Genomic DNA, 24,581 nt, shown 5'->3' with positions numbered 1-24,581 from the left:
CAGCAGTGGTGAGAGAGACACTGAGGTGTCAGGCAGCAGTGGTGAGAGAGACACTGATTGAGGTGAGGGATTAAACCAAAGACCCTGTGATAAAGATTGAGGACCAGTCCTTGCCAGAGGAGGTGGGATCATACTGCTTCAGCATCTGTACGGTGGTGTGGCATGACATCTGGAGCCAGATCCAACATGTGAGCAAGCTGATGCCGTCTCCCAGTATGCAATGGGGATGTTGCAGTCATTCTTCTCAGAAAGACAGAGAGAGGTCTCAGCAACTACAGCGTGACAGGCTTTATGACTGTACAAACGTCAGCCAAGGATACTTGCTAAAGCACAAACGTCAGCCAAGGATATTTGCGAGGGTATGAATGTAGAGGTCGTTCTACAACAAAAAGGCTGAGGTCCACAAAGCGGACACTTTTCATACAAATCATTTGATGGGCCTTTGAGTGATGCCCCGAAGAAGCTGGAGGTGACATTTTTCAATGTTGTTGTTGATGCTGCAACCTCAGCCCTTCAGGAAAGATTTTCCACATTGGAAAATGTGGGAGAGAAGTTTGGAGTGCTGTCAACCTTTCAAAGTCTCTCCAATGAGGAGCTGACAGAACAATGAGAGGCCCTTGGTATGACACTGCACTATGAATAACACTCAGACTTGGATGGCAGAGATCTTGCACAGGAACTGAAGAACTTGCCTGACTTGCCATCGAAGACCATAACCCTGTTTGAGCTGCTGATATTTATACACGAAAGGGAGCTCTCAGAAATCTATCCAAATTTCTGAACTGCTCTCAGAATTTGTCTTACTCTTCCAGTGACCGTAACTGAGCAGAGAGGAGCTTTTCAAAGCTGAAGCTCATCAAATCCTACCTGAGGTCCACCATGTCACAGGAACACCTTAGTGACCTTACTGTTATCAGTATTAACCATGCAATTGCTGGGCAGATTTCTTATGATGATGATGACTTTGCATCAAGGAAGGCAAGGAAGGGAAGAAAGGTCAGGGTTTAGATGGTAGTTGTGCAATTTAGTTTGTGTGTTTCCTATTTGAAGTGCAGTAGTGTCATAATCAGGTTATCTTCTTTATAAGTGTGTTATTATAGTTGTGTATTTGTGTGATATAGGATTTGTGCAATTTAGTTTTATTTGTATTTTTTGTTAGCAATAGGCTAATAGTGTAATAATTAAATTATATTTTTCATTTATATTTATATACTATTTGTTTCCATTACTTCTTTTTTATATTTATGAGTCTTATTTTCATATATATATTTTTTTACATTTATATAGTTTTAAATGTTTATTATTTATTTGTGTTGTTCCAAATGACTGAATAAAAATGACAGTTAGCCCAGGGAGTCATACAAGCTAGAACCGCCACTGCATGGGAGTATGTCTAGATGGTACACTGTCCTTCTCTCAGCACATATCAAAGCTGCAGGCTAAAGTTAAATCTAGACTTGGTTTCCTCTATTGTAATCACTCCTCTTTCACCCCAGCTGCCAAACCTGATTCAGATGACCATCCTATCCATGATGTCACGCCCTGACTGTAGATTGCTTTGTTTGTTTCTATTCTTAGTTTGTTCAGGGTGTGATGTGGGTCGGTATTCGATGTTGTATGTCTAGGTGTTGTATTTCTATGTTTAGGCCTGGTATGGTTGCCAATCAGAGGCAGCTGGTTATCGTTGTCTCTGATTGAGAACCATACTTAGGCAGCCTGTTTTCCCACTATGGGTGTGGGTAGTTGTTGTCTCTGATTGAGAACCATACTTAGGCAGCCTGTTTTCCCACTATGGGTGTGGGTAGTTGTTGTCTCTGATTGAGAACCATACTAAGGCAGCCTGTTTTCCCACTTGTTGTCTCTGATTGGGTGTTTTCCCACTATGGGTAGTTGTTGTCTCTGATTGAGAACCATGAGAACTAAGGCAGCCTGTTTTCCCACTATGGGTGTGGGTAGTTGTTGTCTCTGATTGAGAACCATACTAAGGCAGCCTGTTTTCCCACTATGGGTAGTTGTCTCTGATTGAGAACCACTATGGGTGTGGGTAGTTGTTGTCTCTGATTGAGAACCATACTAAGGCAGCCTGTTTTCCCACTATGGGTGTGGGTAGTTGTTGTCTCTGATTGAGAACCATACTAAGGCAGCCTGTTTTCCCACTATGGGTGTGGGTAGTTGTTGTCTCTGATTGAGAACCATACTAAGGCAGCCTGTTTTCCCACTATGGGTGTGGGTAGTTGTTGTCTCTGATTGAGAACCATACTAAGGCAGCCTGTTTTCCCACTATGGGTGTGGGTAGTTGTTGTCTCTGATTGAGAACCATACTAAGGCAGCCTGTTTTCCCACTATGGGTAGTTGTTTTCTGTCTTTGTGTTTCTGCACCAGACAGAATTGTTTGAATTGTTTCCGCTTTGTTTAGTTTTTTTGTTCTAGTGTTCAGTTTCTTTATTAAATTTACCATGAACACGTACCACGCTGCACCTTGGTCCTCTTCACCTTCTTCCACCTACGAATATCGTTACACGTGAAGATTACAGATATGTAATTTATAGATCGGCAGGTGAAAGTGCTCTCGAGTGGCTAGATGTTCTGTACCATTCTGCCATCAGATTTGCCACCAATGCTCCTTAAAGTACACCTCACTGAACTCCATACTCCTCTGTAAACTGGTCATCTCTGTATACCCGTCGCAAGACCCACTGGTTCGTGCTTATTTATAAAACTCTCCTAGGCCTCACTCCCCCCTATCTGAGATATCTACTACAGCCCTCATCCTCCACATACAACACCCGTTCTGCCAGTCACATTCTGTTAAAGGTCCCCAAAGCACACACATCACTGGGTCGCTCCTCTTTTCAGTTCACTGCAGCTAGTGACCGGAACGAACTGCAACAAACACACAAACTGGACAGTTTTATCTCAATCTCTTCATTCAAAGACTCAATAATGGACACTCTGACTGACAGTTGTGGCTGCTTTGTGTGATGTATTGTTGTCTCTACCTTCTTGCCCGTTGTGCTGTTGTCTGTGCCCAATAATGTTTGTACCATGTTTTGTGCTGCTGCCATGTTGTGTTGCTACCATGCTGTGTTGTTATGTGTTGCTACCATGCTGTGTTGCTACCATGTTATTGTTATGTTGTGTTGCTACCATGCTGTGTTGTCATGTGTTGCTGCCTTGCTATGTTGTTTTCTTAGGTCTCTCTTTCTGAAGTGTTGTGTTGTCTTTCTTGTGGTGATGTGTGTTTTGTCCTATATTTATATATTTTTAATCCCCCCGCAGGGAGGCCTTTTGCTTTTGATAGGCCGTCATTGTAAATAAAAACTGACTTGCCTAGTTAAATAAAATAATCATGAATAGCAAAATAGAAATCCTATTGTTCTATAGGCCTATGTAATTCTAGGAAACAAGACCAAATCCATTGACAATGAAGAGTTATAATAAGAATCAACTCCAAATCAAAGTTGTCACGTTCGCCTAATACAACAGTGAAATGCTTACTTACAGGCTCTAACCAACAGCACAAAAAAGGTATAAGGTGAACAATAGGTAAGTAAAGAAATAAAAACAACAGTAAAAAGACAGTGAGAAATAGCAGTAGGGAGGCTATATACAGTAGAGAGGCTACATACAGTAGAGAGGCTACATACAGTAGAGAGGCTACATACAGTAGAGAGGCTATATACAGTAGAGAGGCTATATACAGTAGTGGATATATACAGTAGAGAGGCTATATATACAGTAGAGAGGCTATATATACAGTAGAGAGGCTATATATACAGTAGAGAGGCTATATATACAGTAGTGAGGCTATATACAGTAGTGAGGCTATATACAGTAGAGAGGCTACAGTAGTGAGGCTATATTCCGGGACCACCCATACGTAGAATGTATGCACACATGACTGTAAGTCGCTTTGGATAAAAGCGTCTGCTAAATGGCATATATTATATACAGTAGTGAGGCTATATACAGTAGTGAGGCTATATACAGTAGAGAGGCTATATACAGTAGAGGCTACATACAGTAGAGGCTATATACAGTAGAGGCTATATACAGTAGTGGATATATACAGTAGAGGCTATATATACAGTAGAGAGGCTATATATACAGTAGAGAGGCTATATACAGTAGAGAGGCTACATACAGTAGAGGATATATACAGTAGAGGCTATATATACAGTAGAGAGGCTATATATACAGTAGAGAGGCAATATACAGTAGTGAAGCTATATACAGTAGCGAGGCTACATACAGGCACAGGTTAGTCGGGCTGATTGAGGTAGTATGTACATGTAGATATGGTTAAAGTGACTATGCATATATGATAAACAGAGTAGCAGCAGTGTAAAAGAGGGGTTGGAGGGGGGGCACACAATGCAAATAGCCCGTGTAGCCATTTGATTACCTGTTCAGGAGTCTTATGGCTTGGGGGTAAAAATGGTTGAGAAGCCTTTTTGTCCTAGATTTGGCGCTCCGGTACCGCTTGCCATGCGGTAGTAGAGAGAACATTCTATAACTAGGGTGGCTGGGGTCTTTGACAATTTTTAGGGCCTTCCTCTGACAGGCTATATACAGTAGCGAGGCTACATACAGTAGAGGATATATACAGTGGCCTGGTCTAGAGGTCCTGGATGGCAGGCAGCTTAGCCCCAGTGATGTACTGGGCCGTACGCACTACCCTCTGTAGTGCCTTGCGGTCAGAGGCCGAACAGTTGCCATACCAGGCAGTGATGCAACTAGTGCTCTTGATGTTGCAGCTGTTGAACCTTTTGAGGATCTGAGGACCCATGCCAAATCTTTTTAGTTTCCTGAGGGGGAATAGGCTTTGTCATGCCCTCTTCATGACTGTCTTGGTGTGTTTGGACCATTCTAGTTTGTTGGTGATGTGGACACCAAGGAAATTGAAGCTCTCAACCTGCTCGTGCCTGGCCATGCAGTCGTGGGGGGGCTCCAGTGTTGAGGATCAGCGTGGCAGATATGTTGCTACCTACCCTTACCACCTGGGGGCGGCCCGTCAGGAACTCCAGGATCCAGTTGCAGAGGGAGGTGTTTAGTCCCAGGATCCTTAGCTTAGTGATGAGCTTTAAGGGTACTATGGTGTTGAACGCTGAGTACCAGTACCTAAGGATTCATTGCTAATAATTATGTTACAATAAGTATTTATATAGTTCTGCTATCAGTCACTTTTCAGCCCTGTTAATGCATACACTGAGAGTACAAAACATTAGCAACACCTTCCTAATATTAAGTTGCACCCCCTTTTGCCCTCAGAACAGCCTCAATTCGTCAGGGCATGGACTCTACAAGGTGTTGAAAACATTCCACAGGGATGAAGTCGTGGAAAAAGTACCCAATTCTCATACTTGAGTAAAAGTAAAGATACCTTAATAGAACATTTCTCAAGTAAAAAAGTGAAAGTCACCCAGTAAAATACTGTTATAAATATACTTAAGTATCAAAAGTTAAAGTAAAAGTATAACATTTCAAATTCCTTTTATTAAGCAAACCATTAGATATATATATATATATATATATATATATAGTATATTTACAGATAGCCAGTGGCATGTTCCAACACTCACATAATTTACACATGAAGCATTTGTGTTTAGTTAGAAGTTTCTATCTGCATTTCTGCAAATAGAACCAGATAGAAACTTCTAGTCCCAAGCTGTAGATGTCCTCATACATCTCAGCCATTGTAAGAGCTTTCTGCAAGTGACATAATAAACCACTTGACTTTTGTTTGCTTCAGGTAAACATTGTCATGTCATGCTGACTCTGACCAGCTACTGGCATCCACACAAGACAAGAAATCAGAAAAGGACAGATATTGAGAGGATATAGTGTTTGTGTGAAGCTGCCAGGCTATTTGAACTTGCTTTTCAGTACAGTTGGTCAGTCGGTTCATAGAACTAGAATGTGATTGAATTTCTATGATTCAGCCTCTAACATCAATGCTTATGCAATTCAATATTATGTCATATGTCTGGACTGGATTTTAACTATGCTTTGTAGTATGGAAGTCATAGGTCATGAATGTGCTTCAGTGTTAAAGCATACAAATAAACTGATAGCCCAAATAAAACATACAAATGGTAAAAGAAGGCAAATAGTGGTTTTCAAAGGTTTTTATTTTGATATTAAAATCAACAATAGAATTGGACAATAAAATCATGGTTACAAGCAAAATCGGGTTGTGGCTAGATTGGAGTACAGCTACGGACCAAAAGTTACATGTTCGAGTCACATCGGGGTCAGCTGTAGCATTTTTGCTAACCCTTACCCTTTTCCTAACCTTAACCTGCTACATTAATTCTCCTAACCTGCTACGTAAAGTCACTTCAGTCCATAGCTGTACTCCACCTAGCCACAAGTGTGGTACCAACTCCTGGCTGATACAATTCTGTGAGAAAAAGTATGATAAAAAAAAATAAAAACTAAACTAAATGAAGGAGAGGCACAATTACACAAGCAGACACATTTTTCCAATCAATCATAACTGAACCCAACCTACATCACATCTGTACATTTACAAGGATCATTATCTGATCTCCAACTAATTGTGCCTCCAAAAAAAATGGAAACAAAAATAAGAGAAAGAGATCGAACGACAAAAGTATAAACCCAGCACAACATTTAAACAACATAAATAGAACTGTCAAGATATTATTGAATTTGAACAGGCATACATGTGAACTACAAATATAGACATTTCTAATAGGATCAAGTCACTGTTAGTTTCAGCAGGATACAGATTTGTTTATGAGTATCACCCAAGAGATTTATTACAGAGCACTTAGCAATGAAATACAGCCTTCCTACTGTGACAAATATTTTTCACTTGGGGAGTACACACACAGTACTAACTACTTAAAGTTCCCATGCTACATTATCTATTGAAATACCATACAACATCAGAAGCATTACATCAAGGGCATGAATTGTGTAGTTTTAAGAATGGGTGAGATATCTTTAAAAAAAAAAAATGTCCTCATTGGGAGTTGTATGGATTTCCCCAAAAAATTATTTGGCAAGTTTGGAAGGAAAATGTAAATCATTGCAGTGTGAATATGATGTGTTTATGGTGCTTTGAAAGAGGGTTATATCTGTTTTCTCTATGTCATTGGTAATCATTGAATTGGTCTGCATGTGTACTATGCAGGAACACATATTCCAACACTTCGGTAAAGGGATGAGAGATCTCTGCCCAGCAGCCCTAGTGACCCTTACCGATCTCTATGCCTTTTCCTGAAGCAAAAAATAATAATCCTATCAAAGCTACCAGCCAATCCACTTCAATTACATTTTTAAAAACACGGTCGTCAACCACCATTACTGAGGACAAGGCGTTACTGACACCGACACTGCAGTGGCTACAGCAGGTCTTAAAAAGAAGTCAGTCACTGTCCAAAGTTCACTGGGAACTGGTCAAGAGTTGCAACACCCCTCAGGCAGCGTTCCCACACAGCAACAGGGCCCGAGTTGCAGCTCTTGGGGAAGTTCAAGTACGTCTTTGAGATTCAGCACCATGGCTGGTGAACGGTGCCTCCAATCAGCTGTTTGCATTGTTTTGTTTTAAACTCACTCTCCAATTAGTGCCCCCTTCAATCTTAAGTTATGAAGAACTGTGTGGTGGCACTTTGGAGCAAACTGGTGAAATCAAGGAACCTGGATTTGTGCAGATGCCCACCACTTCACCAATCACCATTGCTTTAAGCGTTATACAGGCTTTGCCACGTTTAAAGCACCGCCTGCCCCTGCGTAATTACTAGAGACAACCGAGGTTTGTTTCCTGGAACTCCATGGTTTAACAGATCTATGTTGAACAATGCAAACCTCAACATGTGTCATTAAGAGTTACTGTTTCAATCCTTGTTTGTTCATTGAAGAAAGGCTGCTGAAGGCCATCTGCTTGTACATGTGACACTGCTCCGGGTAAAGTGAAACCCAGACGTTTGTGGAACAGTAGAAAATGAGGACCAAAGAGGCACAATTATCTTGATCATTTTTGGAGGGGACACAATAGGTTGGTAAATTGACAGTTTTTGCAAAGCAGATCTACCGGTTCTATAGAAAACTCAACTAAATCAATCACCATTGGTGAATGCTCTGGGTCTGATAAATGTAATTCAGCAAGAACATATAGCTCGCTGCGGTATCATGAATATCTAAAATAATTTCTATAGGTAAACTAGAGGAAATATTTCAAATGAAATATAAAATAAATGGTATGGCAAGTAGGTAAGGTCTAAGTAGAAAAGGCAAAAAAATATTTAAAAAATTCAAACGTGTGCAACAATTGACTGATTTTGAGCACAAATACAAAATAAATAAAAAAAGGTTTACAGAAATAAGGACAACCATACAAACAAGTTCAAATTCCTCTGAATCATGATTGCAGCACACTTTGGATAGTCTCTCTCACCCAATGTTACACTGGACATCTGGAGTATGAACATATCCTTATATTGAATTGAATCCTTTGAAGGAAGACTACATTCCACTGATGAGAAAACTGTCTGAGGCAAAGCAGCATCAATTTTCATCTGTACATGAGATCCCTGTTAAAACACCAGACAGAGTAAAATGTCAGAATTCTTGGCATAGTGGGCAGAAAGATAGTAAATCTTGTATCCATACAAAACAGCAAGACTTTGAAGGGAGTAGATCACGTTTGGATTCAATTATATATCTTTTTTTTAAGGCACCTGGTTTAGCAGGCATTGTATTAAAATTAATGTTTGACATTTTGTAAAACCAAGTGAGTTGTGGGTATGCTTTTGTTTGTACGATTTTGTTTTCGTAGAAACAGTGGGTAAGCAATGGAAAATAGTTTGATCTGAATATGTTCAACATCCAAAACCAAATCTCTCTATGCTTGTTAAGTTCAAATGCCACGTGGACATAGTCCTTGACACCTACAAAATCCCTGAACTCAGGGTGAAGATGCACCCATTACTCAGTACATTTTGACCCAGTAACAAACCTATCAGATGAGTGAGATTTTCATGCACAATGGTCATTCCCTACGCATATTCTCTGCATTTAATTATCCAACAATATAATACATAAACGGTTATAGTGCACTGAGCATATAACCTTTGAGTATGAGCAGTTCCACAAGCAATATAGGGTGTTGAACAAGTTATAATACGAAAAGAATGCGTTTGAAATGCTTCTGCAATGCTTAAAACCGGCAATCAGCAGTTGAAACAATAGCAAATCGTCCCCCACCACTGGTTCGGGGGAAAAACAACTGGGGGATGTAATAATGGTAACACTAGCGCTACGCAATTAGTGATTTTTTGAGGTCAGTTCAGTTTGATTATTAACAAATAACTTTTTTTTTGTATTTCAATTATTTTTTTTAAACATTAAATGCATTATGAAATAATGACAATATTTTAGAGCTTTTTAATGGAAATTCCAAAGCCAAAAATTGTGAACATTCAATTGCTAAAAAACATTAAAATATTCCATTGTCTCCATCAAGTCCACATTAGTCATTTTCTTTTGATGTCATACCTATGAAATCAAACATTTCAGATGTGCATATGACTTGAGTTTTTATTTGAGGACTTCATTATTTTTTATTGTTTAAAGTCCCATTTTCTGCTCACGCAATAGCAGCCAGACAATGTTCCCTGTGCTTCCCATACTGTACTGTCTCGTCGTCCTTTTTTAGCTAGGCTAGCCTGCCTAAGCGTGCTGCCGAGCTGTCTGATGAAATAATTGTACTTGTTTTTCAAAGTAGATAAGGCATACTTTCACAAACTGTCTCCATCTCTCTCGTAGTAGTGTTGTGTACATTTCTCTCTCATGTGGCCTGTGTGCATCTAACATAACAGGTGTAAATTGTATCTCTCTCGGTCCAAGACGGAAAAAACAGGCATAATGGATTATTGTCATTGTAGTTAATTACCACGTTCTTGTGCTGAACTAGGTTGAAAGTTTGCTTAATGAAAACTACAACTCCCTTCAGCCAAGTGTCCCACATAGTTCCTGACATGATTTCTCTCGTGAATGATTTATCTCAAGAAAAACAACGAGTTGGGCCACCCCCCAAATAAAACAAACTACATGGAATTCAAGTAATTGAACTGACGTCGGTCAATTAGTTGTTTAATAACAAAAAAAATACAAAAATGTAGGTTAATCGCTAAGCACCAGTAGGCACTCTCAAATTCAAAGAGCTATGGATGCAAGGACTGACCATGCATTATATAAAAATGGTTCAAACTGTTTTTAGGCTATACAGTGTTTGTTTACATTTACTTTGTTTACAAACATTGGAGTAAAAAAAAAAAAAGCTTATATTTTGGCTTCCGATGGGTTACGACAGTTGAACTTACTTCATGAGGCATTTTTACAAGCTATATTCTTTAAGAAACAATGGATACGTATCATTAATTTATAAAGGTAGCAACTGCTGAGTGCCCGCCCCTTTAAGCATTGAAGCAATTATATATGCAATATACAGCCCATGAAATATCAACTATACAAGTGTTCATACTTTAAGTTCTCAATTTCTATAGATACTATGGGTGTATGGGAAAAGGGATATAAATAAATAAAATGGCAGAACGCAGGTCCTTTGAATGACAGTTTAAAGCAAAAAACAAAAGCATTCAACTGGTTAGATAAGATGGAAAGGAACATACTCATCTAGCAGTTATTAGACAGGTCTTTCTCTGTTACACACACACACGTGTGGCTCCTCCATTGTCAGAGGAAATAGCTCCACTCATTCCCCACATGCCTATCACCACTAGGAACACCTCCATAGGGTTATGGAGACAGGATAAGAGTCTGACTTTATACAATGAAAATGCTCTGCTCAGACACGAGACAGCTGAAAACTAAAGCAACACGCTGTCTTACTCAAAAACAAGTAAGACATGCATAGTGCACAATTTAAGAACATTGTCATCACATACACTACAAACAACTACATACAAAGCAAGCCAAAATCATATCAGGAATTGAAAGAAAAGAGGACAAACACACTTGCTGCCTCCTCTCTAGAGTCTACTGTAGCCATTTGGGAGAATTGGAATAAATTGAGATCGGTCTCTTTCTCATTGTGATCCAGCGGTTTGTTAATGCTACCATTAGACATCTATCCACAAGGTCTGAGACTATAGCATAAGGTTAACTCAAATGTGATCAAAGCGGTAATCATTTGTTAAAAAGTATAACAAGGTCTGTTAAGCATAGGCATATGTAATGTATAATGAACTATCCTCTTTTTAATACAATATAATCCATTAATAACCAACCCATACATGAGCAGCAGCACAGTAAAACAGAAGTTGGATCAAAACTAGATATAATTTATTTCCCTTTTGAATAATACAAAAAAAAAAAAAAAAGTTTGTACGTTTAAATTTCTTAGAGTATAAAGAAAACCTAATCTAGGTAAAATATTTATACTTACAAATCCATTGGCCTTTGTCTATTCTTATCCTGTAGAGAGCATCGCACCATTTTGTTTTACATTGAATATCCATTAAACGCACACATAGTTATTGAACTGCAGAAATAAAAAAAATCGCAACGTTAATTGGAATACATAAATATATTTTCCTTTGATTTACTATTCTATTACATATATTTCTATTAGAAGAATGGTAGTTACCCTGATTCGCTGCAGAAGAGACCATAATGGATTCAATTATCAGACGAGACTAGTACATAATTACACAATCTATTATCTGTTTATATGTTTGATGTCAATAGAGCAGAAGGAATAGTTACTGGCTTTGAATGTCAACCACTTCTTTGACTGTTAAAATGCCACAGAGTCTCCTGGTTAGAATGTAAAGTTGCACAGCTTGCGCCCATCATGTTAAATGTGAAAACCTGCGTGGACACACACACCCGATGCTGGAATCAGCCTCACAACACTATGTTCCACTAGCTTCTTACACAACATTAATTCCCCTAGCTCAACCTCACTTGCCATCAGTGATCCCAATGGAGAGGCCATCGTTGATTTGAGCATATCACCAGGTTGAAGGTCTTGATTGTAGACAGTACAATATTGGCCAAGATCGGTTGCCACAGCAAACCACTTTGCAATTGAACCCACTATTGGCCATCTTAATTAAGTGAATGGATGGGTGTTTGAGAAGGCAAAAAGTATCCCGGATTAAATCTCCACTGCAAATTACTTGCCATACAGTACAGTGATATAGTTTTCCTTCTGAGGTACTCACAAAAGGATGTGGGCTGTTGTGAGTACCTCAGTCTCCCCCTCCCCATTAAGTACAAGTTACAAGTACAAATTACTTTTAAAATGATAACAATATAACTCTCTGGCAAATGCCCAGAAGAAGTGTGTCTACACTGTACATCAACCTGAAGAAAAACCCAAAGCAGAATTTGTTTTTCCATAGGAAATCTCTACTGAAGGCAAATGAATTCATGACGTTAGAGTCATTCAGAACATAGGGGCATTGTAATCAAAGGTTGATTGCCCTCTTAAGACCTCCCCAACACACTGTCCTGGTCAGGTTACAGAAGTCAAGTACTCACTGCAGCATTCAAACAAGGTCGGTTTAGCAGCAAATGGAAGGAAAAATGCTTTTCTTCATACTTGTTTTTTGTTGTTTTTTTTGAACAAAGTGCTTTCTTTTTCATACATGTAATATAGAATATACTATACAAATATAATATTTAGAAGATAAATCCATTTACAAAATGAAACACTACAAAAACAAACCATGGACGGTATATAGAGAATATTTACCACACTAACAAAGTAAGTAGAATAAGATATCTTATCAAACATATCATTCTAGTTTCAGAGAGTGTATTTTTCCCTTTTTTAATTCAATCAAAAATAGTTGGAGAATGGCATGCAGTGCGGAAACCTGCTTTGCAGAACAATAACATTGTTTCTCTACAGCAAACATAAGGCATGTTCAGATATCTTCAGTACTGAAATAAGAAAATGTTCACTACATTTTCAATTAAAACATGCCCTTTCTCAGAATAAGGACAGTGTTACGTTCCCGCAGAGAGGGTTTTCAGCTGTGCCGGTTTGATTGAATTCAGCCTTAAGTCTCCTTGTTCTCTTGAAATGAGCAAACCTAGTCTTTCAAATTGACAACATTGACAAGTTACAGCAGCCAAGACAGACGCTAGACCTCTCTAAAAGCTGCTCACCTCATTTCGTCTGGGCTGAGATTGTAATACAGGTTAAGACTACAATTGCAAGTATACAATTGAGACTTATCATCCATTCGTTTTCTATCAATCTTCCCCGTGACTCAGCGCAACAGAGGAGCTGTGTCAAGAACTGAGGCGGAGGGCACAAAGAAACCAGAATGATATCCATGATATTCAATCCCTTACTTTCAGAACAACCCCTAAAAAACTAGAGCCTCTTCACAAAGATCACAAAAAACAGGAGGAACCCCTCCCAGAGTCTCCATCCAGAAACCCCACCCTATCTCATGCAGAGTCTCCATCCAGAAACCCCACCCTATCTCATGCAGAGTCTCCATCCAGAAACCCCACCCTATCTCATGCAGAGTCTCCATCCAGAAACCCCACCCTATCTCATGCAGAGTCTCCATCCAGAAACCCCACCCTATCTCATGCAGAGTCTCCATCCAGAAACCCCACCCTATCTCATGCAGAGTCTCCATCCAGAAACCCCACCCTATCTCATGCAGAGTCTCCATCCAGAAACCCCATCCAGAAACCCCACCCTATCTCATGCAGAGTCACCATCCAGAAACCCCACCCTATCTCATGCAGAGTCTCCATCCATAAACCCCACCCTATCTCATGCAGAGTCACCATCCAGAAACCCCACCCTATCTCATGCAGAGTCACCATCCAGAAACCCCACCCTATCTCATGCAGAGTCACCATCCAGAAACCCCACCCTATCTCATGCAGAGTCACCATCCAGAAACCCCACCCTATCTCATGCAGAGTCTCCATCCAGAAACCCCACCCTATCTCATGCAGAGTCACCATCCAGAAACCCCACCCTATCTCATGCAGAGTCACCATCCAGAAAACCTATCTCATGCAGAGTCACCATATCTCATGCAGAGTCTCCATCCAGAAACCCCACCCTATCTCATGCAGAGTCTCCATCCAGAAACCCCACCCTATCTCATGCAGAGTCACCATCCAGAAACCCCACCCTATCTCATGCAGAGTCACCATCCAGAAATGTATTTCTCTGAACATCTCTCAAATGACATACATGCGCACCAACAGAAAAAGGCAAATAGTACAAAAATGTTTTTGTTTTTTCATTCCATTGTTTTTTCTTCCAAAGTTTCTCTGAATGTGAGGATAGGCCTTAGAAATGTGTCATGCTTACTAACGTATCAATTTGAAAAAGTGGCAATTCACAATAGATAGACATGTGTGTATGCATGAATGGACATTACTATAAATACGCAACACTTAATATGACATGTGTATTCGTCTCATCTACGTAAATTATAGAAGTGATATACCTTTTGGTTATTTGTGACGTTTTGACAAACAGTCAAAATAAAAATTGTATGTTCTCCCTCTCTTTTCTACTTCGTGCCAAAGCACAATAGAAGTGGAAGTATTATATGTAACTTCTGGAATCTATCAAATGTTTTTAAAGCAACTAATCTACTTGAGAAGCCAACTGACAGGAGCCGTTTAGAAAAAGTTAATGAATGCTTCTTTCAGTACGTAATTGGACCCAAGCCAATTTCACAGTTCAATGAAAATCCCTGACCCTACCACATTTCCTACATTCAATACGGTGTCAGGTAAGCTGTGCAAAACCTTACTTTATCTGGCTAGTCGCCGTTTTCGTTGCATGTGTCTTTGGTACAAAAAGCAATCAAAATATAGTGTGCAAATATTTTTTAAATTCTATACGAATATCCTTTTTTAACCCTCCCATTCCCATCCCATGCCCCAAAGTCCAAGTACCGATAACCAAAGTACATTTTTGTCAGAGCCATCTTATAATACAATGCACAGACTCTGTGGCATATATCTACATGGTCCATGTTCATATGTACATTCAGAATAGCTTGAAAGAGCAGAAATACATAACAAACCGCTTTACCTTTCCTGCACCATGTTCTGCTCTCCCTCAGTGTAAAATGGTCCACTATCCTTCAACCACTTGTGTAATCATCTCACTTTAAATACAAGGCACAATGAACAGTACTGTTATTAAATACAAATATGAACACACCAAACTAAGGAACTTCAAACTATTAGCCCTCTCATCCCTACTTTGCAAGAAGCCAATGGCGCTTTCATTTGAAGACGCTTCAACCAAAGGGTATATAGATCGAGGAAATGGTTGTTATAATCACGTCATCTAGCTTATAGTCAGATGACTAAGAATTTTTCCCATGCAACGGATGGGTATATAGTGGCCTTCTGCTCAAGTCTATTTGAAATATCTTCTCAACTGCAAAAACACAGGATAATGGAATTGAAAAATCAGGCCTAATCGCAAAACAACATTTCACTGCATTCCTGTGTATCCCCACCCACCAACTTCTACAAATTTTTAGCGCATTCCGTCAAAGTAGACTTTCTTAATGTTAGTAGTAATTCAGGTGCTTGTGTGTTTTTGTTGCCTTAATGTGGTTGGCAGGTTGAGAGTATTGGGTAACATCATCTCCCCCTATGTGAATGCCACGGTGCTAGAATGGGAAAGCAGACAACGGGTGTGAAGCGTTCCCTATACCTCCACAACAGACACTATGGAATACCCAGTGGCTGTTTTAAGTTGGGTTTTTTTTTTCATCTGAGAAGCACAGTTCAGTAAAGGTGACATGGGATTGACAAGTTACTATTCACGTTTCAATAGCAAATATCTCGTGCCATCCCGTCGTCTCGCTCTAATTATAACGGCATCCTGTGTTGCCCTTCCCACCCAGGTACGCAGGAATGAAACGGGTCGTTTCAACGCTACAGGAAATGGCTACAGCTAGAACTGATCATCTTTTTTTCTTCCAATATAAACATTTCGGGAGGTATTTTTCATATATTGGCTTTGAATTCGCAAACACTGCAGCCCTAAAGACACTAGCCACGTGCACTAGCCATGTGTACAAATGGCAAGTAACAGACTATTAGTGCAGAGATAGATGCTAAGTTTCATTTCAGCGCATGCTCACAGTGTGAAGACATACATACATTTGGAGAGTGGTATGTTTATCTTCCCACAGGGCATGGTGATGCGATTCCTGGATGGAATGGTCATGCAGAGGGTGAGCCGTTACAGTGTGGGACAAGAATGGCGCGGATGGCTTTGAGTATGCCATCACCAGACCTCTACATGGTCCATCTACACTCTAGACGTGGGTACACGCAGCCCGACCAGTCCTCCAGTGGGATCCCCCTTGCCAGTGTTCTCTAGGATCTGGTTAACAAAGTCAGACGTCTGCCCGGCAACTGGTGACTTCACTGTAGAAAAAAAAACACGTTTTTTTAAAACAACAGCCATTGTTTAAACTGTGTTTGGGCTCAAAACTATATTTCTGTTGCTACTTACGAAAAATACATCGTCATCTTACCAAGGGTCTCTTGGATGAGTTTGTCCAGAGTTTCAGCCATGCTAGTTCCCTTGTCGTCGCAGATATCCTGCACTCTGTTCACTATTTCTTCCTTTATGGTGTTGATGACAAACAGAAGCCGATCTGGAACAAACAATAAAACAAGGTCAATGTAATTGTGATTTTTTTTAGAGAGAAAGATTGTAAATAGCGTTATTGCCAAACACAAAACATAATAAACTTCCTTCCGTAAACCACACATTATACAGAAGGAGTGTAGTATGTAGTAAATGGAAATCAAAAGGGAAATTGACTATGGGAAAAGTGTATTATTCAACATAACGGATCAACATACCGTATTCTGTGCCCAGACCCCACAGCTTGACTTTGTTGGCCTCATACTGAGCTTTCTTCTTCAGTCGACAGGCCCTGAACAGAGAGACAAACAGCTTGTGTAAAGGTATACATATAACAAGACCACCCCTTATGTAGTGTCATTAGTCGTAGTAGTGACATTAGTAGTGACATTAGCAGTGACATTAGCAGTAGTAGTGACAGTAGTAGCAGTGACATTAGTAGTAGTAGTGACATTAGTAGTAGTAGTGACATTAGTAGTAGTAGTGACATTAGTAGTAGTAGTGACATTAGCAGTAGTAGTAGTGACATTAGCAGTAGTAGTAGTAGTGACATTAGCAGTAGTAGTAGTAGTAGTAGTAGTAGTAGTGACAGTAGTAGTAGTAGTGACATTAGTAGTGACAGTAGTAGTAGTGACAGTAGTAGTAGTAGTGACATTAGTAGTAATAGTAGCAGTGACATTGGTAGTAGTAGCAGCATTTACATTTACATTTAAGTCATTTAGCAGACGCTCTTATCCAGAGCGACTTACAAATTGGTGCATTCACCTTATGACATTGGTAGTAGTAGTAGCAGTAGTAGTGACATTAGTAGTAGTAGTAGTGACATAGTAGTAGTAGTAGTGACATTAGTAGTAGTGACATTAGTAGTAGTAGTAGTGACATTAGTAGTAGTAGTGACATTAGTAGTAGTAGTGACATTAGTAGTAGTAGTGACATAGTAGTAGTAGTGACATTAGTAGTAGTAGTGACATTAGTAGTGACATTAGTAGTAGTGACATTAGTAGTAGTAGACATTAGTGACAGTAGTGACATTAGCAGTAGTGACATTAGTAGTAGTAGTGACATTAGCAGTAGTGACATTAGTAGTAGTAGTAGTGACATTAGCAGTAGTAGTAGTAGTAGTAGTAGTAGTAGTAGTAGTAGTAGTAGTGACAGTAGTAGTAGTAGTAGTGACAGTAGTAGTAGTAGTAGTAGTAGTGACAGTAGTAGTAGTAGTAGTAGTGACAGTAGTAGTAGTAGTGACATTAGTAGTAATAGTAGCAGTAGTAGTGACAGTAGTAGTAGTAGCAGTGACATTGGTAGTAGTAGTAGCATTTACATTTAAGTCATTTAGCAGACGCTCTTATCCAGAGCGACTTACAAATTGGTGCATTCACCTTATGACATTGGTAGTAGTAGTAGCAGTAGTAGTGACATTAGTAGTAGTAGTGACATTAGTAGTAATAGTAGCAGTAGTAGTAGTGACATTAGTAGTAGTAGTAGCAGTGACCTTAGTAGTAGCAGTGACATTAGTAGTAGTAGTAGTGACATTAGCAGTGACATTAGTATTAGCAGTGACATTAGTAGTAGTAGTAGTGACATTAGTAGTAGTGACATTAGTAGTAGTAACATTAGTAGTAGTAGTAGTGACATTAGTAGTAGTGACAGTAGTAGTAGTAGTAGTGACATTAGTAGTAGTAGTAGTAGTGACATTAGTAGTAGTAGTAGTAGTGACAGTAGTAGTAGTAGTAGTAGTGACATTAGTAGTAGTAGTAGTGACATTAGTAGTAGTAGTAGTGACATTAGTAGTAGTAGTAGTGACATTAGTAGTAGTAACATTAGTAGTAGTAGTGACATTAGTAGTAGTGACATTAGTAGTAGTGACATTAGTAGTAGTAGTAGTGACATTAGTAGTAGTAGTAGTAGTGACATTAGTAGTAGTAGTAGTAGTGACATTAGTAGTAGTAGTAGTGACATTAGTAGTAGTAGTGATAGTAGTAGTAGTAGTGACATTAGTAGTAGTAGTGACATTAGTAGTAGTAGTAGTAGTAGTAGTGACATTAGTAGTAGTAGTGACATTAGTAGTAGTAGTGACATTAGTAGTAGTAGTGACATTAGTAGTAGTAGTGACATTAGTAGTAGTAGTAGTGACATTAGTAGTAGTAGTAGTAGTAGTAGTGACATTAGTAGTAGTAGTAGTAGTGACATTAGTAGTAGTAGTAGTGACATAGTAGTAGTAGTAGTAGTAGTGACATTAGTAGTAGTAGTAGTAGTGACATTAGTAGTAGTAGTAGTAGTGACATTAGTAGTAGTAGTAGTGACATTAGTAGTAGTAGTAGTGACATTAGTAGTAGTAGTAGTAGTAGTGACAGTAGTAGTAGTAGTAGTGACATTAGTAGTCATAGTAGTAGTGACAGTAGTAGTGACAGTAGTAGTAGTAGTAGTAGTAGTGACATTAGTAGTAGCAGTGACATTAGTAGAAGCAGTGACATTAGTAGAAGCAGTGACATTAGTAGAAGCAGTGACATTAGTAGAAGCAGTGACATTAGTAGTAGCAGTGACATTAGTAGTAGCAGTGACATTAGTAGTAGCAGTGACATTAGTAGTAGTAGTGACATTAGTAGTAGTAGTGACATTAGTAGTAGTAGTGACATTAGCAGTAGTAGTAGTGACATTAGTAGTAGTAGTAGCATTTACATTTACATTGAAGTCATTTAGCAGTACGTTCTTATCCAGAGCGAGTAGTGACAGTATTAGTAGTAGTGACATTAGTAGTAGTAGTAGTGACATTAGTTAGTAGTAGCAGTGACAGTAGTAGTAGTAGCAGTGACATTAGTAGTAGTAGTAGCATTTACATTTAAGTCATTTAGCAGAGCTCTTATCCAGAGCGACTTACAAATTGGTGCATTCACCTTATGACATTGGTAGTAGTAGTAGTAGTAGTGACATTAGTAGTAGTAGTGACAGTGACATTAGTAGTAGTAGTAGTGACATTAGTAGTAGTAGTAGTGACATTAGTAGTAGCAGTGACATTAGTAGTAGTAGTAGTGACATTAGCAGTAGTAGTAGTGACATTAGTAGTAGTAGTAGTAGTGACATTAGTAGTAGTAGTAGTAGTGACATTAGTAGTAGTAGTAGTGACATTAGTAGTAGTAGTAGTGACATTAGTAGTAGTAGTAGTGACATTAGTAGTAGTAGTAGTGACATTAGTAGTAGTAGTAGTGACATTAGTAGTAGTAGTAGTGACATAGTAGTAGTAGTAGTGACATTAGTAGTAGTAGTGACATTAGTAGTAGTAGTGACATTAGTAGTAGTAGTGACAGTAGTAGTAGTAGTGACATTAGTAGTAGTAGTAGTAGTGACATTAGTAGTAGTAGTAGTAGTGACATTAGTAGTAGTAGTAGTAGTAGTGACATTAGTATAGTAGTAGTAGTAGTAGTGACATTAGTAGTAGTAGTAGTAGTAGTGACAGTAGTAGTAGTAGTGACAGTAGTAGTGACAGTAGTAGCAGTAGTAGTGACATTAGTAGTAATAGTAGCAGTAACAGTAGTAGTAGTAGCAGTGACATTGGTAGTAGTAGTAGCAGTGACCTTAGTAGTAGTAGCAGTGACATTAGTAGTAGCAGTGACATTAGTAGTAGCAGTGACATTAGTAGTAGCAGTGACATTAGTAGTAGTGACATTAGTAGTAGCAGTGACATTAGTAGTAGCAGTGACATTAGTAGTAGCAGTGACATTAGTAGTAGCAGTGACATTAGTAGTAGCAGTGACATTAGTAGTAGCAGTGACATTAGTAGTAGCAGTGACATTAGTAGTAGCAGTGACATTGGTAGTAGTAGTAGCATTTACATTTACATTTAAGTCATTTAGCAGACGTTCTTATCCAGAGCGACTTACAAATTGGTGCATTCACCTTATGACATTGGTAGCAGTAGTAGTAGTGACAGTAGCAGTAGTAGTAGCAGTAGTAGTAGTGACATTAGTAGTAGCAGTGACCTTAGTAGTAGCAGTGACATTAGTAGTAGTGACATTAGTAGTAGTAGTAGTGACATTAGCAGTAGTAGTAGTGACATTAGTATTAGCAGTGACATTAGTAGTAGTAGTGACATTAGTAGTAGTAGTGACATTAGTAGTAGTAGTGACATTAGTAGTAGTAGTAGTGACATTAGTAGTAGTAGTAGCGACATTAGTAGTAGTAGTAGCGACATTAGTAGTAGTAGTAGTAGTAGTAGTGACAGTAGTAGTAGTAGTAGTGACAGTAGTAGTAGTAGTAGTAGTAGTGACAGTAGTAGTAGTAGTAGTAGTAGTGACAGTAGTAGTAGTAGTAGTAGTAGTGACAGTAGTAGTAGTAGTAGTAGTGACATTAGTAGTAGTAGTGACAGTAGTAGTGACAGTAGTAGTAGTAGTAGTAGTAGTGACAGTAGTAGTAGTAGTGACATTAGTAGTAATAGTAGCAGTAACAGTAGTAGTAGTAGCAGTGACCTTAGTAGTAGCAGTGACCTTAGTAGTAGCAGTGACCTTAGTAGTAATAGTGACAGTAGTAGTGACATTAGTAGTAGTAGTGACATTAGTAGTAGTAGTAGTGACATTAGTAGTAGTAGTGTTACCAGTAGCAGTGACATTAGCAGTAGTAGCAGTGACATTATTAGTAGTAGTGACATAGTAGTAGTAGAGTACCAGTAGTAGTAGTAGTAGCAATACCTTAGTAGTAGTAGTAGTAGCAGTGACCTTAGTAGTAGTAGTAGCAGTGACCTTAGTAGTAGTAGTAGTAGTAGTAGCAGTGACCTTAGTAGTAGTAGTAGTAGTAGTAGCAGTGACCTTAGTAGTAGTAGTAGTAGTAGCAGTGACCTTAGTAGTAGTAGTAGTAGTAGCAGTGACCTTAGTAGTAGTAGTAGTAGTAGCAGTGACCTTAGTAGTAGTAGTAGTAGTAGCAGTGACCTTAGTAGTAGTAGTAGTAGTAGCAGTGACCTTAGTAGTAGTAGTAGTAGTGACCTAGTAGTAGTAGTAGCAGTGACCTTAGTAGTAGTAGTAGCAGTGACCTAGTAGTAGTAGTAGCAGTGACCTTAGTAGTAGTAGCAGTGACCTAGTAGTAGTAGTAGCAGTGACCTTAGTAGTAGTAGTAGTAGTAGCAGTGACCTTAGTAGTAGTAGTAGTAGTAGCAGTGACCTTAGTAGTAGTAGTAGTAGCAGTGACCTTAGTAGTAGTAGTAGTAGCAGTGACCTTAGTAGTAGTAGTAGTAGCAGTGACCTTAGTAGTAGTAGTAGTAGCAGTGACCTTAGTAGTAGTAGTAGTAGCAGTGACCTTAGTAGTAGTAGTAGTAGCAGTGACCTTAGTAGTAGTAGTAGTAGCAGTGACCTTAGTAGTAGTAGTAGTAGCAGTGACCTTAGTAGTAGTAGTAGTAGCAGTGACCTTAGTAGTAGTAGTAGTAGCAGTGACCTTAGTAGTAGTAGTAGCAGTGACCTTAGTAGTAGTAGTAGTAGCAGTGACCTTAGTAGTAGTAGTAGCAGTGACCTTAGTAGTAGTAGTAGCAGTGACCTTAGTAGTAGTAGTAGCAGTGACCTTAGTAGTAGTAGTAGTAGCAGTGACATTAGTAGTAGTAGTAGCAGTGACCTTAGTAGTAGCAGTGACATTAGCAGTAGCAGTGACATTAGTAGTAGCAGTGACATTAGTAGTAGCAGTGACCTTAGTAGTTAGTAGTAGCAGTGACATAGTAGTAGTAGCAGTGACATAGTAGTAGTAGCAGTGACATTAGTAGTAGTAGTAGCAGTGACCTTAGTAGTAGTAGTAGCAGTGACCTTAGTAGTAGTAGCAGTGACCTTAGTAGTAGTAGCAGTGACCTTAGTAGTAGTAGCAGTGACCTTAGTAGTAGTAGCAGTGACCTTAGTAGTAGTAGCAGTGACCTTAGCAGTAGTAGCAGTGACCTTAGCAGTAGTAGTAGTGACCTTAGCAGTAGTAGTAGTGACATTAGCAGTAGTAGTAGTGACATTAGCAGTAGTAGTAGTGACATTAGCAGTAGTAGTAGTGACATTAGCAGTAGTAGTAGTGACATTAGTAGTAGCAGTGACATTAGTAGTAGTAGTGACATTAGCAGTAGTAGTAGTGACATTAGCAGTAGTAGTAGTGACATTAGCAGTAGTAGTAGTGACATTAGCAGTAGTAGTAGTGACATTAGCAGTAGTAGTAGTGACATTAGCAGTAGTAGTAGTGACATTAGCAGTAGTAGTAGTGACATTAGCAGTAGTAGTAGTGACATTAGCAGTAGTAGTAGTGACATTAGCAGTAGTAGTAGTGACATTAGTAGTAGTAGTAGTGACATTAGTAGCAGTAGTAGTAGTGACATTAGTAGTAGTAGTAGTGACATTAGCAGTAGTAGTAGTAGTGACATTAGTAGTAGTAGTAGTAGTGACCTTAGTAGTAGTAGTAGTAGTGACATTAGTAGTAGTAGTAGCAGTGACCTTAGTAGTAGTAGTAGCAGTGACCTTAGTAGTAGTAGTAGTAGTGACCATTAGTAGTAGTAGTAGCAGTGACCTTAGTAGTAGTAGTAGTAGCAGTGACCTTAGTAGTAGCAGTGACATTAGTAGTAGCAGTGACCTTAGTAGTAGTAGTAGCAGTGACCTTAGTAGTAGTAGTGACATTAGCAGTAGTAGTAGTAGACAGTGAGTAGTAGTGAGCAGTGACCAGTAGTACAGTAGCAGCAGTGACATTAGCAGTAGTGACAGTAGCAGTGAGTGACATTAGCAGTAGCAGTGACATTAGCAGTAGCAGTGACATTAGCAGTAGTAGCAGTGACATTAGTAGTAGCAGTGACATTAGCAGTAGCAGTGACATTAGTAGTAGCAGTGACATTAGCAGTAGCAGTGACATTAGTAGTAGCAGTGACATTAGCAGTAGTAGCAGTGACATTAGTAGTAGCAGTGACATTAGTAGTAGTAGCAGTGACATTAGCAGTAGTAGCAGTGACATTAGTAGTAGCAGTGACATTAGTAGTAGCAGTGACATTAGCAGTAGTAGCAGTGACATTAGTAGTAGTAGCAGTGACATTAGCAGTAGTAGTAGTGACATTAGTAGTAGTAGTAGTGACATTAGCAGTAGTAGTAGTGACATTAGCAGTAGTAGTAGTGACATTAGCAGTAGTAGTAGTGACATTAGCAGTAGTAGTAGTGACATTAGCAGTAGTAGTAGTGACATTAGCAGTAGTAGTAGTGACATTAGCAGTAGTAGTAGTGACATTAGCAGTAGTAGTAGTGACATTAGCAGTAGTAGTAGTGACATTAGCAGTAGTAGTAGTGACATTAGCAGTAGTAGTAGTGACATTAGCAGTAGTAGTGACATTAGCAGTAGTAGTAGTGACATTAGCAGTAGTAGTGACATTAGCAGTAGTAGTAGTGACATTAGCAGTAGTAGTAGTGACATTAGCAGTAGTAGTAGTGACATTAGCAGTAGTAGTAGTGACATTAGCAGTAGTAGTAGTGACATTAGCAGTAGTAGTAGTGACATTAGCAGTAGTAGTAGTGACATTAGTAGTAGTAGTAGCAGTAGTAGTAGCAGTAGTAGTAGCAGTAGTAGTGACAGTAGTAGTGACATTAGTAGTAATAGTAGCAGTAGTAGTAATAGTAGCAGTAGTAGTATTAGTAGTAGTGATAGTACTAGCAGTGTTAGCATTAGCAGTTATAGTACTAGCAGTGTTACCATTAGCAGTGATATTACTAGCAGCGATAGCACTAGGAGCAGCAGCAATAGTAGTACGAATAGTAGTAGTGATAGCAATAGTAGTGATAGCAGTACTAATAGCAGTGCTAGTAGTAGTAGTAGTGATAGCAGTACTAATAGCAGTAGTAGTGATAGCAGTGCTAGTAGTAGTAGTAGTGATAGCAGTGCTAGTAGTAGTAGTAGTAGTAGTGATATCAGTGCTATCAGTAGTAGTGATATCAGTG

General features: G+C 39.1%; 1 protein-coding gene across 6 annotated transcripts in view; it reads right to left on the bottom strand.

The window, feature by feature from the left end:
• Positions 1 to 6,116: 6,116 nt before the first annotated feature.
• The window catches only part of LOC118374256 (CREB3 regulatory factor-like), a 34,660-nt gene continuing 16,195 nt past the window's right edge, over positions 6,117 to 24,581 (bottom strand). For 5 of the 6 annotated variants that reach the window (XR_008147265.1, XR_008147266.1, XR_008147261.1 and 2 more), the window contains exons 7-10: positions 16,888 to 16,961; positions 16,554 to 16,676; positions 16,174 to 16,443; positions 6,117 to 8,564 (exon numbers count right to left, since the gene is read on the bottom strand). Coding sequence is in view for 1 of the 6 variants with exons in the window: in XM_052529449.1 (XP_052385409.1) it covers positions 16,325 to 16,443; positions 16,554 to 16,676; positions 16,888 to 16,961 (316 nt within the window). In the remaining 5 variants the exon portion in view is untranslated. The remainder of the gene's footprint in view (positions 8,565 to 16,173; positions 16,444 to 16,553; positions 16,677 to 16,887; positions 16,962 to 24,581) is intronic. The other variant, XM_052529449.1, reaches the window with a different exon arrangement.

This window comes from Oncorhynchus keta, chromosome 11 (genome assembly GCF_023373465.1).
Source record: "Oncorhynchus keta strain PuntledgeMale-10-30-2019 chromosome 11, Oket_V2, whole genome shotgun sequence".
Classification (NCBI taxonomy): Eukaryota; Metazoa; Chordata; class Actinopteri; order Salmoniformes; family Salmonidae; genus Oncorhynchus; species Oncorhynchus keta.
This window is presented reverse-complemented; position numbering and strand designations above follow the sequence as displayed.